Below are 16197 nucleotides of genomic sequence, written 5' to 3'. Positions count from 1 at the left end.
CATGTCTTAAACCGGCCGGAAAAAGGCAACCCCGTGGATGTGAAGAGGCGGAGCCTTTTCCCCTGTGGCCGCCGAGGAGCCGCCATGACGGAGCCGAAGGTGCGCGGGGCTTGAGCGCCTTTTTTTTGTTGGTTTGTTTTATTGGCGGGGCGGGCGGCGGGGCTTGAACGGCGTCCCTTTTCATCTGCTGTCGGGCTTCCCGGAGCCAGGCGGTTGTCGGGATAGAAGGGAGCGGGATCACGTGGAGAAGAGCTGGGCCTGGAGGGATGGGAAAGAGGGAAGGGATTGGGGTTAGCGTGGCTAAGGATGAATTAAGACTCCCGCTCTGCGTGGCTTTCCTTCATGGCAAATTATATATCTATATATCTATCTATATGAATGTATGTGTATAAGCTTGTAAGCCGCCCTGAGTCTTCGGAGAAGGGCGGGATATAAATGGGATTAAAATAAAAAATAAATAAATAAATATATATCTATAGAGATATACATAGAATGAAGGCTACTGCTAAGCTTGTAAGCCGCCCTGAGTCTTCGGAGAAGGGCGGGATATAAATGGAATTAAAATAAATAAATAAATAAAGATAGATAGATATATAGATAATAAATAATAAATAGAGAAAGAAAGATAATAGAGAAACTGCCTAATATATATAATATATAATCAGCCCAATCTCAAGATAAAAAGGGTATGACTGACTGATGAGAACATAAGAAGTTCGAAATGATCATATCAGCCTCCCTAAATTCTGTATTAGCAATTTGAATAATTTACACACGCACAAATAAATAAATGTTTCTCTCCCCGCCACCACTTAAGTCTGATTTGGTATTTAAAGAAGGGTAAATCTTAGGTGCTTGATCAGCGTTGACAGTGTAGTTTGCTTCTGAAGACGACGAGACTCGGGTTAATGGTGCACTAAAGCGCATCAGCCAGCTGGCCAAGAATGATCCACACCAGCCTTTATACCAAGTTGGTGCCTTACAAGGGCTGTAGCTTATCCAGCATCATAGCCAAAGCCTTGGGGTGGGGGGGGGAGAAAAAATATGATGTGTTTTAATTGACTGCATCAGGAAAGGTATTAGAAGCCGGGAAAGCTGCTTTCTAGCGCTAGAAGGAAATCATTTGTAGTTTAATCCACGAGCTGGGGCGAAGCAAGAAGAAATCGATGAAATCCGGACATGCCGTGAAAAGGGAGATTTTATTCGCACCGTTGATGTTACCTAAGTTAGGGTAAATGAGACGTCTGCAAGAAAACAAGCAGAGAGCACCGAGGGCCCCTCATTTTATTAAGAAAAATCCACATTTTATGATGATCAGAAGGTTGCTAAAAAGCGGCAGATCTTAACTTCCAACACTTATTCCTCCTCTACCCCCCCCCTTGGTTTTTCATTTTCAATTGAGCCTTAAAATTGTATGCCTGCTGAGTGTGTTCCTTGTTCTGAATGCCAGAAAGCTGGTTTTTTTATGCATAGCTGTAGCTTTATTTTCTGCTAAGCAGGGGGCGATTGTACATACCTGAGACTATAACAGAATTGCTCAGTTGTGATAGCTTTAGTGGAAAGGTAATGTGAACAAGAGAGAAAGAGAAGAATGTGGAATAGATGAGAGAAAACTGCAAAAAAAAACACGTTAGTAACAGTTTTGTAGGAAATGAGTGGTTAAGGCTGTGAAAGGTACTCTTGTGGCTTTGGAAAAGCTGAGCCAAATTCCTATGCTGTGCAGCAGGGGAATAATATTGCTAAGCACATTGATTTGTGCTTTAGATTGTAAGCCGCCCTGAGTCTTCGGAGAAGGGCCGGATATAAATGGGAATAAAAAAAAATGTTGGCTGGCTGGTGTTAGCCTTGCTAAGTAGAAGCTGTGATGCTTTTTGGATTGGGGAAACTGTTTCTTCATCCTTATCATGTCTAGAGCTATGCAATGATTTTCTCATAATTGCTAAATTATTTAAACCATTGTGGTTTGAGAAGAGCATTTTGTTTCATCCTAGAAATACTCCTTTATATATGTCAATAAGCCCCATTTAAAAGCTTCTCTTTTCCAGGTATTGGTGATTGATGGACGCGGCCATTTGCTGGGTCGCCTCGCAGCCATTGTGGCTAAGCAAGTGTTGCTGGGTAAGGTTTAATCTGTGCGTGGGACAATTTGTGTCACTCATCCCAATGTATGGAGGGCGTATTGTATCTTGGCGAGGATGAGGCAAGGCAAGGACTTTACTAACTGTATATAGAAATGCTTTTTGATATTTGAATCTTGCAAATATTGAAGCAAATTCTGAGGCTATTTGTATTTTTTTTCTGAGCATAAACTAAAAGAAAATAATTTTTAAAAACTTAATATTGGTATTTTGATAGAAATTTCCATCTAGAAAAGTTCATACTCTTTTGCCTACTCCGGCTGTGTAGGATTTTACTTCCTTAAAGTGTTTGGTCTTAATATAGATTGCATTTTCAAGCACATTTATCATTTTTGCATTAATTTAGATTTTTGGTCTGATAAATCCCTGGCTAGTCATAATGTATGCAGTTTTCTGTACTACCAGGTAGTTTTAATGGAACTTAATAGTATCCTTTAAAGTCAAGGTCAGTTCCTGGAAACTTTGTGGAGTTGTCTATACCTTTTCTTGACAGCTGTATGGAAGAAATTTGTCCTTTTTTTTTCTTCCAAGGGTGCCCTTTCAGTTTTCCAATTTGCCCTTCAGACCTGGAATTTTATGGAGATGTCTTTTATGCAAAGCATTAGCCTGTTCAACCCAATTTGGTGCTAAATTCACTGAAGCTTACCTAGATTTTCCCAACCATCCTTACGTGAATGAATTTATTCATCTGTGGATTGAAAAGCAACGAGAGCGTGAAGTAGTAAGACTTCTGAGAATACAAGCTTACAATTTGTAACAGATGCTAGACATCGCTCTTTGAAACTTTATTGTCCAATCTGTATTTCGTGTTAGAAGACATACTCTGATCTTTTCCTTTTCCTTCAGGGCGCAAAGTTGTGGTTGTACGATGTGAAGGGATTAACATATCTGGCAACTTCTACCGAAACAAGTGTAAGTAAAACTGAGGCTTCCAAACGTCGTGTCAAAGTAATTTGGGGAAGATCTTTTTTTTTTCAAGCTACCCAGTAACTAGGAAAGTAGATTACTTAGCTTTGGCAATTAGGGCGAGTTCCTAATCTTAAGGCACATGTTTAAAACAATGACCCAGGATTCTAGAACAATCATGTTTTCCTTAAAGCTAGTTCTACTTTGGCATAAAAGCGGCAAGACTCTACAGTCTTGAAACCTAGTGGTAGCAGTTTCAAATGCTTGGAGTTAAATATTTAAAGGTCCTGAGGACCCACCCCCCCAAGGGAGAAAGAGCATCAACAAAGGGAATGAATAAGCTTCTGGGAGGTTGTTATTGGTCATTTTTTCCCCAGAAAATGCAGTATAATCATATTGGCAAGCATTGCATAGGGCAGGGGTAGGCAACCTCGGCTCTTTTATGACTCATGGACTTCAACTCCCAGAATTCCTGAGCCAGCATGGAGTTGAAGTCCATGAGTCATAAAAGAGCCGAGGTTGCTTACCCCTGGCATAGGGAGCCTTCCTTCCATTTTAATTAATACTTGGCAACACAGCTAGGGGGCAGCATGTGGAAGAATTGTGCCAGTAGGTCATCTTTGTGGTAGAAGTCTAAACATTTTGCACTGTTGAGCTGCATAAGCTGGCTAGGTTGGTACTTTCTTAATGTCGTTTCACTGCAGAGAAGCTTGAGAAAAACTGGAGGCTGCTCTTCCAACCTTTGGGAGCTTTGACGTGTTACTTTGGCATATGTACATTGCATCAAGATTTGGATGCTTTTAAATAACCATTTCCCCACTCTGCACAAAAGAAAAGACTAAATAAGAATGGGTGGCACAGAGTGAGAATGCGGTATGATGAATACCAACAATGGTGGCTGAGAAACGGTCGGTGATGATGCCTTAACCACCTTTAATTTGAGTGTCATGGCCATGAGACAATTCTACATGCACTACCATCTGAGACCACCAGCCTATTCTTTCACAGCCTTCTTTGCTCTGTAACTATCCGTACGATATGCATAGGCTCTGAAGGAGTCAAGAGAACTGCCGGCATCCCTTCCCTTCATTTTGCCATGTTGAATTTAAGGCACTGTGGCACCCGGTTGCTTGGGACGAGAAGCACAATGTACGGATAACTTATTCATTTATTCCATTCATATAAACAATCCCATCAGAAGCAATCCCTCAGAAATGTACCTCTCCTGTCGCTGCAGCTGGACTGTAGGGTTTGAACCCCTCTTCCCCTTAACCTCTGCATGGATCAAGCCTGTTGCCATCTAGGAAAGTCCTAGTAGTGAAAGAGCCATGTTTTAAAAGGGCTTCCCTAGATGGCAACAGGCTTGGTCCATGCAGAGGTTAGGGGAAGAGGGCTTCAAATCCACAGTCCAGCTGCAGCGACAGGAGAGGTACATTTCTGAGGTCTCACAAAATGATAACGGTTTTTAACAAGGGGACCTGGGGCATTCCTGCTGCTCTATATCTAAGAAGATGAGCGGATGTAACTGGAGAGAGAGAGAGAGCTGTCCCACGGGTAGCTCTGTGCCAGGGAAGGCTTTTTCATTGCCGACCAACATCTTGAATTCTACCTGGAGGCCAATTGGAAACCAGTGCAGCTTGCTAGGAAAGATTGAGGGCAAGAGAAGAAGGGGATGACAGAGAATGAGGTGGCTGGATGGAGTCACTGAAGCAGTAGGCGTGAGCTTAAATGGACTCCAGAAGATGGCAGAGGACAGGAAGGCCTGGAGGAACGTTGTCCATGGGGTCGCGATGGGTCGGACACGACTTCGCAGTTAACAACAACAACAAAGCAGCTTGCAAAGGAGTTGCCCGAGTGCACCTGTTACTATATTAAAAAGTTTAATAATAAAGTGTCTAAGGGTAAGTCAGGGATTCCAGAGTCCATACCTCTTATCGTTTGCACAAGAAACTGAAAGCTTTCTTGTGGCTGGGAGGCTCCTGCATTCCAAAGGTAGCTCTTCATAATTGCAGTAAATGATTTTGTTTGTAAGTGTGGGGATTTGGTTCCTCCATTTAGGAACTATCTCATTAATCGGAACCAAGACGCTAAGCACATGAATGAGCTGTATCATCTATGGGGGTTCAGCTCACACTGATCTTTCTGATCTAGTCTAAGCCTCTCTCTCTCTCTCTCTCTCTCTCTCTCTCTCTCTCTCTCTCTCTCTCTCTCTCTCTCTCTCTCTCTCTCTCTCTCTCCTCACAGTGAAATACCTTGCTTTCCTCCGCAAGCGGATGAACACCAACCCGTCCCGTGGCCCATACCACTTCCGTACTCCCAGTCGAATTTTCTGGAGAACAGTTCGAGGTGAGTGTGGCTTTCTCCTTGAAAATGGAAGTAATCCCTTGCAAAGAATAAGTTACTTTTTCAAAACATCTGCGCACATTTGCGGAATGTGTCGTACTCGCGACTCAGTGGCTGTCCGCATGCGCCTTTTGTGTGTGTGCATCTTGAGCGAGGTTGGCATCCCTTAACCCGCTCTCTCCAGATTGTGATCAACGTCCCTGTGGTCTGGCAGTTAAAACAGATGTAGTTCAAAACACCTTGAAGGATCTGATTAGCAAAGACTGTTGAATTTGGGATGGGGCAAAGTTATAAGGGACGCGGTGGCTCAGTGGGTTAGATCAGATGGTCGGCAGTTTGGCGGGTCGAATCCTGAGTGCTGCGTAACAGAATGAGCACCTGTTACTCGTCCCAGCTTCTGCCAACCTAGCAGTTCGAAAGCACGTAAAAATGCAAGTAGAAAAATAGGGACCACTACGGTGGGAAGGTAACAGCGTTCCGTGCGCCTTTGGCGTCTAGTCATGCCGGCCACATGACCACAGAGACGTCCTCGGACAAGCGCTGGCTCTTCGGCTTTGAAACGGAGATGAGCACCGGCCCCTAGAGTCAGAAACGACTAGCACGCATGTGCGGGGGAACCTTTACCTTTAAAGTTATTTTTAATCCAGGTTACTTTCGCTTATGTTTGCTCAGTGAGCTCATTTTGGTCCTTCATTCTGCTCGGCATTGCAGATGTTGTTTCAAAGAGATCTGACGCTTTTCCTTGGGGTCTCTCTGCTAACTGTGCTTTTCCCATCTTTTTTTTTTCCCCTCCACTAGGAATGCTCCCTCACAAAACCAAACGTGGTCAGGCTGCCTTAGAGAGGCTGAAGGTTTTCGATGGCATCCCTCCACCTTATGATAAGGTAATTTCCTTTCTGATGTGCAGGAGAAATGATCTTCGACTCCTTGGCTTCCTGTTCTGTCAATGATGTTCTTTTTTTACCTACATTGTTTGACTTGAGATGTGAGAAAAAGAAAAAATACCTAACACTGAGGCAGATCTGAGCATCCGTACCGGTGCTCAGAGGTGCTTTCGTTGTGCAAGTATCGCTAACAGGGCATCTTTTATCCTGCAGCGGAAGAGAATGGTGGTGCCTGCTGCTCTGAAAGTGGTCCGCCTCAAACCCACACGTAAGGTAATGTTTGTTATTGTTAAGAATTGACAGGAGGGATTTAGTGTGTGATTTCTTTGTTTGACAGTCTGTTGCCACTAAAATTCTAAATTAAGGAGGACCCCTAGCTTCCTATTTTTTAAGCGTGCAAATATGTTTTCAGAAGCTCCGTTTCTCTGGCTAAAAGAATTGAGCTAAGAAGAGGCCATCTGAGGCCTGGGAGACCCCCACAGTTGCGTAGATGATAGCAAGCAAGAAGGCTGACATTACTGGATGTCCATCCAGATAACGATTTCCGTCTGAAAATGTAGTAATAGTAGCTCTTATACACCGCTGCATAGTGCTTTGCAGCACTGTCTTGGTGGTTTATAAAGGTCAGCATATTGCCGCACGCCCCCCTGCCCCCCCAACAATGTGGGTCCTCACTTTACTGACTTGGGACGGATGGAAGGCTGAGTCAAACTTGAGCCAGTCACTATCGAACTCCTGACTGTGGGCAGAGTCAGCCTGCAATACTTCGTTCTGGCCACTTCACCACCATGGCTCTTAACAGTAGTAGGGGTATAGTATAGTATGGTATTTTCTCCTACAGCATCACTCTTAGATTTTTGATGATTGGGAATCTTGGCCTTACTAGCTGGCTGGGGGATAATACATCTGCTCCATTTCTTAAGTGTACTGATTTAAACCGGTCTGTGATGATGACATTCCACCATAGTTCGAGTTTCAAGACCATGAGACGACGTTTCATGCACTACCATCTGAGACCTGCCTTTTGCAAAACATTCTGTGAGATTTGGGGGTAGGGTAGGGGGGTCCTCTGAGTGATGGAGAACAAGAGTTCTGATTCTGCTGAGGTAGCCATGGTAGTTTAGAGGGGCAGTCCGTTAAGATCCCGCAGAGGTGGAAGACGGGTTGGGAAGGACTCTGCTAAAGGAAGGACAGGGCTAAGCTAAAGGCTGAGTTGTCTGTCTGGTTTGGGTAGGTGTGGAGTACTAGGAATAGCATTAATAAGAATCTTGAGAAAACGAAATTTACTGAGCAAGAGTAGAAGGTGTAAAAATTGGTGCAGCGCCAAGACTGGTCACAAAAGCGCTGCGTTTTTCTTCCACACAGTTTGCTTTTTTGGGCCGCCTTGCCCATGAGGTTGGGTGGAAGTACCAGGCCATCACAGCCACCCTGGAAGAGAAGCGCAAAGAGAAGGCCAAGGTTCATTACACAAAGAAGAAACAGCTTATGGTGAGTTAACCTTAGGTTATAATTGTAGTCACGGGTGTTCTGTCTAGACTAGACTTAGCAGGGAGATGGCTGTCTTTTTCTCTCCCCCCCCCCCCCCCCCCCGCCCCAAATCTTGCATGTCAAAGGCTGAGTGGAGAAATGCTTATGCTTGGAAGTAAATTAAAAATTAAAGTAAATTAAAAATGATGGGGAAGAACAATAACTTTAGATTCTCCACCAAGAGAAACTACTAATTGTCCAGTAGGTGGTGAAGAAGAAATTATAAGGTGAATCTGAAAAAATTATTCTGTGACTGATTCCCTGATAGTTTGTCTAAGCAGGTTGTGTAATTTCCCAACATTGGATTTCTTCTATTCTAACGCTTACCTGCCTGTTAATACCTTTTTGTTGTACTGAGTTCCTCTTCTTTTTCTTTCTCCTTTTTAGAAACTCCGAAAGCAAGCAGAGAAAAATGTGGAGAGCAAAATTGCTAAATACACAGATGTCCTGAAGCAATATGGTATCTTGATTTAAATGAAGGCCTAGGGTTCAGTTCACAATAAAGAATACAATTTACAGACTTGTGGTGTTGTTTTAAGTTTTATTCTTCTTCGAAGGAATATTTCAGGTACTTTTCCCTCTTAGCAACGGCTCCAGTCGATGGGAATGAATACAGGTAGTCTTTGACTTATGACCACAACTGAGCCCAAAATTTCAGTTGCTAAATGAGACATTTGTTGAGTAAGCTTTGTTCCATTTCACGACTTTTCTTGCCACGGTTTGTTAAGTGAATCACTGCAGGTGTTAATAACACGTTAAGTGAATCTGGTTTCCCCATTCACTTTGCTTGTCAGAAGGTCATAAAAGGGGATCGCCTGAGCCCAGGACACCGCAACCGTCATAAATATGAGTCAGTTGCCAAGTGTCTGAATTTTGATCACATGACCACGGGGACACTGCAATGGTCATGAGTATGAAAAATGGTCATAAACCACTTTTTCCAGTGCCGTTGTAACTTTGAATGGTCACTGTTGTAAGTTGAAGAATACCTGTACTTCATTTCCTGAGAGGTAGATTTTTTTTAGATTTATTTTCAAGGAAGTAAACAGTTATGGGCGCCTGTTCTGAGCAACTCACGAGTAAAATTAAAATTATTTTGCAAAGTACAAGATTGAATGCTGATAGTGCGCTCATTGTGGGCGCACAGCTGGATCACAGAAGCAAGGCCTCCAAATGAGTTTTGCTAGTTGAATAACTAACAGTTAGTCATCCGTTCAAACTGTCTGTTGCTAGCAGCAGTATTTGCTACTTCTTAGTTATTGATTTAGGCAGCTCGGTGGAAGCTTCATCTGGCTTTCCTTCTCGCCGAATGCATTGGGGGCACTGTTGTGATTCAATGTCAGCCTGTGCTCCCAGCAGCTGAGTCCGATGAATCGGAAGAGGAGGAGGAGGGGTTTGGAGACCCTTTGGTGTCAAAGGGAGGCTCTGATGCACTGCAGGACTCTCAGCCTGGCCCCTCTAGTCATGTTCCTCATGAGGCTCAGCTGTGTGAGTACGAGGTGTCGGACTCAGAAGATTCATAGCTGAATCTGTTCAGAGACGTTAGAAGCAGAAGGTAATCCAGCAGAGCAGAGCAGAGAAAATCAATGAGGCAACTCAGTGAGAGGAGGAGAAGGTACTGAGAAGCCATGCCTTGGGACGGATAATAAAAGGGGAAGGTGTGGGAGGGGCTGGTTGCTGAAGGTAACCGTTTGGAGACATTCTAAGGGAATCCTGGTCTGTTCTTGATACTTCTGATTAACTCTTGTTTGATATTTTGATTCATTTATTGAAGGAAATATTCTGTTGCTTTTTTGTTTGAACTGTAAGTAAATTTGGGTTGGGTTTTTCCAGCCTATTGACTGTAAAAAGGACAAAGGGGTTGTCCCTGACACACAAACAGGGCCAGTCGTAGGCTGGAACAGTACAGGCACTATGCTGTCTACCTGACCCATTTGTCAAATCCTCGTCTACGCCGGGAAACGCAAGCAAGCAAAAACGACGACGTAGTACGGTTGACTGCGAGAGTACCTTTACTAGCAGGATATCCAAGCAATTGCAAAGTCAGCGTTGGGAGCCACTCGTCCCAACGCTTCTTTTTAAACGTTGCCAATAATTGATCAACAGCCCCACCTGTTAGCCCCACCCCTTCCCCACGCAGACCAGCATCCGCCTGAACTGCGTAAAAACCCCACCCCCTATCCTGTCGCCCCACGCCCTGCTTCTTCCCCTGACGCCGAGGTCCATACAGCGCGAAGGAAGGTGTAAGTCCAGCATCCCCCTCCCCCGTACTCTAAAGTCCCTATTGTGCTCCCCTCCACCAACTCGGTATTCTGTGCCACACCCGCAGCCCCCTGGCAAGCCCCATCGTCCGATCGCAGCTGTAGAGCGCCCTGCAGCTCCACCGGCACGCAAACGGCTGAAACGTCCGTAGATCCCGTAGGTCTTGTTTCCGACCGCTTTGTTGTGGCCGCTGCCCGCCGCGCAGCTGACCGGCCAGGCGCGGCTCCTGTGCGATGGCCGGGGTCCGCCTCTTGCCGCTGCTCCACTGACTGGGCTGGCGCGGCTCCTCCGTGATTGCCGGGACCCGCTGCAGGCCGCCGCACAGTTGATCGAGCTTGCGCGGCTTCTCCTTGGCTGCCGGGACCCACTTCAGCCCGCCGCACAGCTGATCGGGCTGGCGCGGCTTCCCCGTGGCTACCAGGACCCGCTTCAGACCGCTGCACAGCTGCTCGGGCTGGCGCAGCTCCTCTGTGATTGCCGGGACTCGTTTCCGGCCGCCAGTCAGCTGTTCGGGCAGGAGCGGTCTCGGCATGGACGCCCGGGGTCGTTTTCGGCCGCCGTGCAGCTGTTGGGCGCGGTTGCGGCTGAATCCCTCTCCAGGTGCTCCCCTGTATCCCGTGCGAGTGTCGAGCCCGAGGGGCTTGACAGTCGGCCCCTCCTACCACGGCTCCTCCTGGAAGGCAAGTCACAGAAGTCATACATGCACCAAGGAGAGCAGTAGTTTCCCTCCGACTCCCTCCCGAGGGCTTACCAGGATGCTTCTGGTGAAACGCCTTAACTAACCTAGGGGCCTGGACATTCGATTCCGCCACCCAGGATGCCTCGGTAGCCGGATAACCCTTCCAAAGCACTAGGTATTGCAGCCGCCCTCTCCGCACCCTGGTGTTCTGAACCAGCCCTCTTCTCGCAACCCCTATTCAAAAAGAAGAGACTGGAAAGCGTCCAAGGCCAAAAGGCTTCTGCCAAGATTTAATTACGCAGTTAACAAAAACACTAGAGCTTGTCTTCTCAAGCGGAAAAGTTGCTTTCAGCAACCAGCCCCTCCCCAAACACTCCTTTTATAGAGAGCTCAGGGCGTGGTCTCCTTGTGCCTCCTCCCGAGGAGTCCTGCAGCCTTTCTTTGTTTGTTCCTGCTTGACTGCCTCCTGCGTCGGGCGTCCTTGAACAGGGCCAGCTGTGGGTCATCTTCCTCCGCACTCTCGGGCTCACGCAGCTGAGAAGAGGTCCCCGGCTGAGGACTCTGCAAAGCCTCCAAACCATCATCAGCCGGTTCGTTTCCCTCCTCCAAACCATCATCAGCCGGTTCGTTTCCCTCCTCCCCCTCAGAGTCATCCGATACATCAGAGCCGGCTGTCGGACCCACAGGCTGGCCCTGAGTCACAACACCTGGAATCTAGAACCTGTATTTCATATTGTCCATCACCTACAGGCCCCGGGCCTACTGACTCCCCCCGGACAGGAACGGGGGCTGGTTTTAGCAAGCTCCCGTGGAACACGGGATGCACCCTGCCCAGGAACCTAGGCAGCCGGAGGTGCACCGTGACCGGGTTGATGATGTGGGTGACCTGGAAGGGGCCTATGTACTTAGGGCCCAGCTTCTTGCTAGGTATTTGCAGCCGCAAATATTTTGTGGACAAGTACACCCAATCCCCAACCCCTGGGGTGTAGAACGGTTGGCGCTTCTTGTCTGCTTGGGCCTTTACGATGCTGGCTTGCTTGTTCAGTGCCTCCTTGGTTGCTGCCCATGCCTTCCTGATTTGCAGCATCCACTCCTGGGGTTGACAGGGGGAGGGCGATCCCTGGTCGCACTCGGGAACGGGAGGGAAATCGTAGCCGGACACCACTGTGTACGGTGGGAGGCCAGTGCTACTGTGCACAGCATTGTTGTGGGCGATTTCTGCAAACGCCAGTAGGTCGGCCCAATCCACCTGCTGGTACGAGACGTAGCTGCGTAGATATTGCTCCACTGCGGCGTTGGCCCGTTCAGCAGCACCGTTCGTGCAGGGATGGTACCCCGAGCTTAATCCCTGGGACGACCCGATAAACCGGAGGAACTCACGCCAAAACCTGGCGGTAAACTGCACTCCCCGGTCCGAGATAATGCGTCTAGGCGCCCCGTGTAAACGGTACACGTGGGTTATAAACAGCCAGGCCAGACGCCGGGCCGAAGGCAAGCCCTTCAACGGGACAAAATGGGCCTGTTTGGAAAACAGGTCAACCACGGTCCAGATAACAGTGTACCCCCGGCTCTCTGGCAGGTCCACGATGAAATCCATCCCGATGTCCTGCCATGGTCGGCTAGGGTCCGCCACTGTCTGTAAAAGCCCTGCTGGTTTCCCGGGCTGGGGTTTGGCCATAGCACACGTGTGGCAGCGCCGAACATAATCCTTGACCTGCCGCCTCATCCCGGGCCACCAGAACTGACGCCTGGCAAGGTGCAGGGTTTTTAGGAACCCGAGGTGTCCGGCCTGCTTGGCATCATGACACCTGTAAAGTACAGTCTCACGCATGGTCTGCGGCACGTACATCTTACTCCCGTACCATGCCAAGCCGTCCCGTCGAGTTAGGAGCCGCGGGTGCTGCTGCAACCAGCTGTCCCCCACAAGAGCCTCTTTCAGCCGCTGTACAAGGTCATCCACAACCTTGCTCTGTACAGCCCGCACCACCTCTGGGCCGAGAGGAGGGATAAGAGCCAGTACCACCTCCTCCCGCTGGTTGTCATACTGCGGAAGCCGTGAGAGGGCATCCGCCAGGAAATTCTTCCCCCCTGGAACGTATTTCAGGGTAAACCTGAACCGCCTGAAATACAGGGCCCACCGTACGTGTTTAGGAGCCAACTTACGTGGGGATTGTAGGGCTTCTAAGTTCCTGTGGTCTGTCCACACTTCGAAGGGCTTCTCTGCCCCTTCCAGGAGGTGCCGCCACGTCTCCAACGCCCACCGAACGGCGTAGGCCTCCTTTTCCCAGATAGCCCAGGCGCGTTCGGTGGCTGATAGCTTTTTTGACGCGTAAGCGCACGGTTGCAATGCACCTTTACTGTTGCGTTGCAAAAGGACAGCTCCGACTGCCACGTCGCTAGCATCTGCTTGCACGACGTATGGCGCCGCCGGGTCGGGATGCAAAAGTATGGGTTCTCGGGTGAACAAACCTTTCAGAGTCTCGAAGGCCCGTTGACACTCTATGGTCCACGCTAGACGCAACCCCGGTCGTGGTTTCACCGCTAACTTCTTGGTTTTCAGTAGGTCTGTTAGTGGCAGAGCTACTGCAGCAAATGATGGTATAAATTGGCGGTAAAAATTGGCAAACCCCAGGAAACTCTGTAGCTGTCGTCTGGTCCCTGGGGCCTGCCACTGCAGTATGGCCTCCACCTTCTTTGGGTCCATCGCAATCCCAGCCGCCGAGACCCGATAGCCCAAGTAATCTAGACGAGAAGCGTGGAACTCACATTTTGACAATTTCACATATAGTCGTGCGTCAAGGAGTTTTCGCAGAACCTGCCGCACGAGGGCAACGTGCTGGGCCATTGTCTCCGTATAAATCAGGATGTCGTCAAGGTACACGAGCACCCCCCTATACAGGTGTTCATGCAGAACTTGATTGATTAGTTGCATGAACACGGCGGGGGCCCCCTGGAGTCCGAATGGCATCACGCGAAATTGGTAGCTGCCCAGTGGGCAGTTAAACGCCGTTTTCCACTCGTCTCCTCTCTTGATACGCACCCGATAATAGGCTTCGCGTAAGTCCAACCGGGTAAACACCCTCCCCTTAGCCAGATGGGACAACATGTCCTTCATCAAGGGCAGTGGATACAAATGTTCAACACACACTGCGTTGACCCCCCGGTAGTCCACACAAAGACGCAGCCCCCCGTCTTTTTTCTCCCTAAAGAGAACTGGTGCTGCCATCCGCGAACGAGCAGGTTGTATGAATCCCCGTGCAAGGTTCTTGTCAATGTAACTCCGGAGTTCCGACATCTCCCGCGGGGTCATGGCGTACATCCGGGGCTTAGGAAGTTTGACCCCCCGGCTCCAGCTCGATCGCGCAGTCCGTCGGTCGATGGGGAGGCAGGAGATCGCATTCTTGCTCACTGAAAACCTCGAGGAATTCGGTGTATTCTGGTGGCACTTGTACCTCTGCCCCAGCCCTGCAACTCTCCTCCGGCCTCCCTGGCGGGTCAGGCGTGCTCGGCCGCTCATGATCAGGGGGCTGTGGCCCAATCCCTAGGTGCAGGTGTCGACAACCCCCCTCCCACCAGATGGTCGGGCCCCACCTGTCCAGCCACGTTAGTCCCAGGATCACCTCCTCTGTCATGGAGGGCACCACGATGAACCGCAACCGTTCCCAGTGCTCCCCCATATCCAACCGTATGAGTCCTGTGACGTGGGTGATGGGCACCCCCCCCAGAAGAGACCCATCCACCTGCTGAAACCGTATCGGATTCCTTAGCCGTATCACCCCGACACCCAGTTTGGCTACCACTTTCCGGCTAATGAGACACCTCGTGCTACCAGAGTCGATTAAAGCCCTAAACCCCATCACCTCCCCCGTGGTGGGGTTTGTTAACGTAACCGGGACTGAAAACGGGCTAACCGGAGCACTTACCATGGGGTCCTCCTCTGGCCTATCACCATGCTCGTAAAACTCCACGTTCACATCGATGACACTGTCCTCCTCCGTCTGGCCGCTTCCCCCTGGTGTGGACTCCACAGCCTGCCGAGAAGCCCGGGAACGCTCTGCAAAGCGCCCAGGGGTTGCGCCCCTTGCTGGGGTTGCTGCTGCAACCACCCGGGATGCGGGTATAGGGCAGGCGGCCACGCGGTGCCCTGGCTGATCGCACCGGAAGCAACGCAGAGCGGACCGTGGTGGTTGAACGGCGGGACCCAGCGACGGTGGCGACGGCTTCTGCACCTGGCCCTGCGACCTCGGCGGGACCTGACGGGAGTCTCCTGTGGCCCGCACACGGCGTTGACAAACCCGTAAGGCCACGTCCAGCTCGACCGCGACCCGCAGCCACTCTTGAAGCCTAGGAGGGATTCCGCGGACGATACAAGCCCGTAGGAGATAGTCGTCCAACCCGGCCCGGAAATGGTGGACTAGCATCCTCTCCGGCCATGAACTGAGCCTGCCGGCCACTCCTCGAAAGTCCTGCACGTATGCCGTAGCTGGACGGCCGTTCTGTCGCAGGCCTATAATCTCAGCCTCCGCCCGGTGCGTGCGTGTCACGTCCTCGAATCGAATGCGCAGGGCTTCGAGGAAAAGGCCGACGTCCCCCAGCTCACGGGCACGGTCACCATAGAGGTTCGCCACCCAAGCTGCGGCCTCCCCTTGTAATGCCGTAGTGACAGCCATCACCATCGCCCACTGGGATGTATACAAAGGACCGTACTGGTCTAGATGATGGATGGCTTGTCCGAGGAACAGGGCCAAACGATCAGGATTGCCGTCAAAGGTTACGGGCAGCGGTGGACAGAAAAGTACTTCAAATGGGGAAAGTGGGAATACAGAAAGAAAATTGAGGTCCCCTGCTCAAATAATAGGTTTTGGTGAAGAGAAGCAGATAACCACTTTATGGCGTATATTCAGCAATTGAAGGTGAAGATGAATATTTTGCCAAATCGCTGTCAGTCATAAAGTTATTTGTTAAGTTTATTTGCCACCATCTCACTGTGGGGCTACTCTGGGTGGCAAGTACAGGTAGCCTTTGACAGGTGTTCTTTTAATGGTCGAAGTTACGACGGCACTTTACTAATGACTATTTTTCACACTGAACAATCATTGCAGAATCCCCATGATTATGTGATCAAAACTCAGATGTTTGGCAGCTGACTCGTCTTTAAGACAAGTTTCAGTATCCTGTGGTCGACCCGACAAGGAAAATCAATGGGGATGCCACAGTCACTTAGCAATCGTGTTACTAACTTAACAGTTGCAGTGATTCGCTTAACAACTCCGGCAAGAAAGGTCGTGAAGTGGAGCAAAACTCACTTAACATGTCTAGCCTAGTAACAGAAATTTTGGGCCCAGTTGTGGTCATAAGTCAAGGACTATCTGTACTTGAACAGTAAAAGTGTTGAACTGTCCTTCACAGTCTCTAAACTTATTGAAAATCTCTGGAATGCGAGGAAGTTTTCAAATTA

At 49.0% G+C, this 16197-nt stretch overlaps 1 protein-coding gene across 1 annotated transcript; it reads left to right on the top strand.

The window, feature by feature from the left end:
* LOC308676683 (large ribosomal subunit protein uL13-like) lies at nucleotides 1–8318 on the top strand. Its single transcript, XM_081342672.1, has 8 exons — nucleotides 1–99; nucleotides 2046–2118; nucleotides 2985–3050; nucleotides 5289–5390; nucleotides 6186–6271; nucleotides 6485–6544; nucleotides 7637–7759; nucleotides 8186–8318. The coding sequence occupies exons 1-8, from the start codon at nucleotides 85–87 to the stop codon at nucleotides 8270–8272; spliced, it is 612 nt and encodes a 203-aa protein (XP_081198798.1). The 5' UTR covers nucleotides 1–84; the 3' UTR covers nucleotides 8273–8318.
* The last annotated feature ends 7879 nt before the right edge of the window (nucleotides 8319–16197 follow it).

This window comes from Vipera berus (assembly GCF_964194415.1).
Source record: "Vipera berus genome assembly, chromosome: W".
Lineage (NCBI taxonomy): Eukaryota > Metazoa > Chordata > Lepidosauria > Squamata > Viperidae > Vipera > Vipera berus.
This window is presented reverse-complemented; position numbering and strand designations above follow the sequence as displayed.

What these genes read in the sequence shown, in the direction of transcription:
- LOC308676683 (XM_081342672.1), top strand. An exon ending in CAACTTCTACCGAAACAAGT is followed by an intron (nt 3,051 to 5,288) that starts GTAAGTAAAACT and finishes CTCTCCTCACAG; the next exon opens with TGAAATACCTTGCTTTCCTC. An exon ending in GCCTCAAACCCACACGTAAG is followed by an intron (nt 6,545 to 7,636) that starts GTAATGTTTGTT and finishes TCTTCCACACAG; the next exon opens with TTTGCTTTTTTGGGCCGCCT.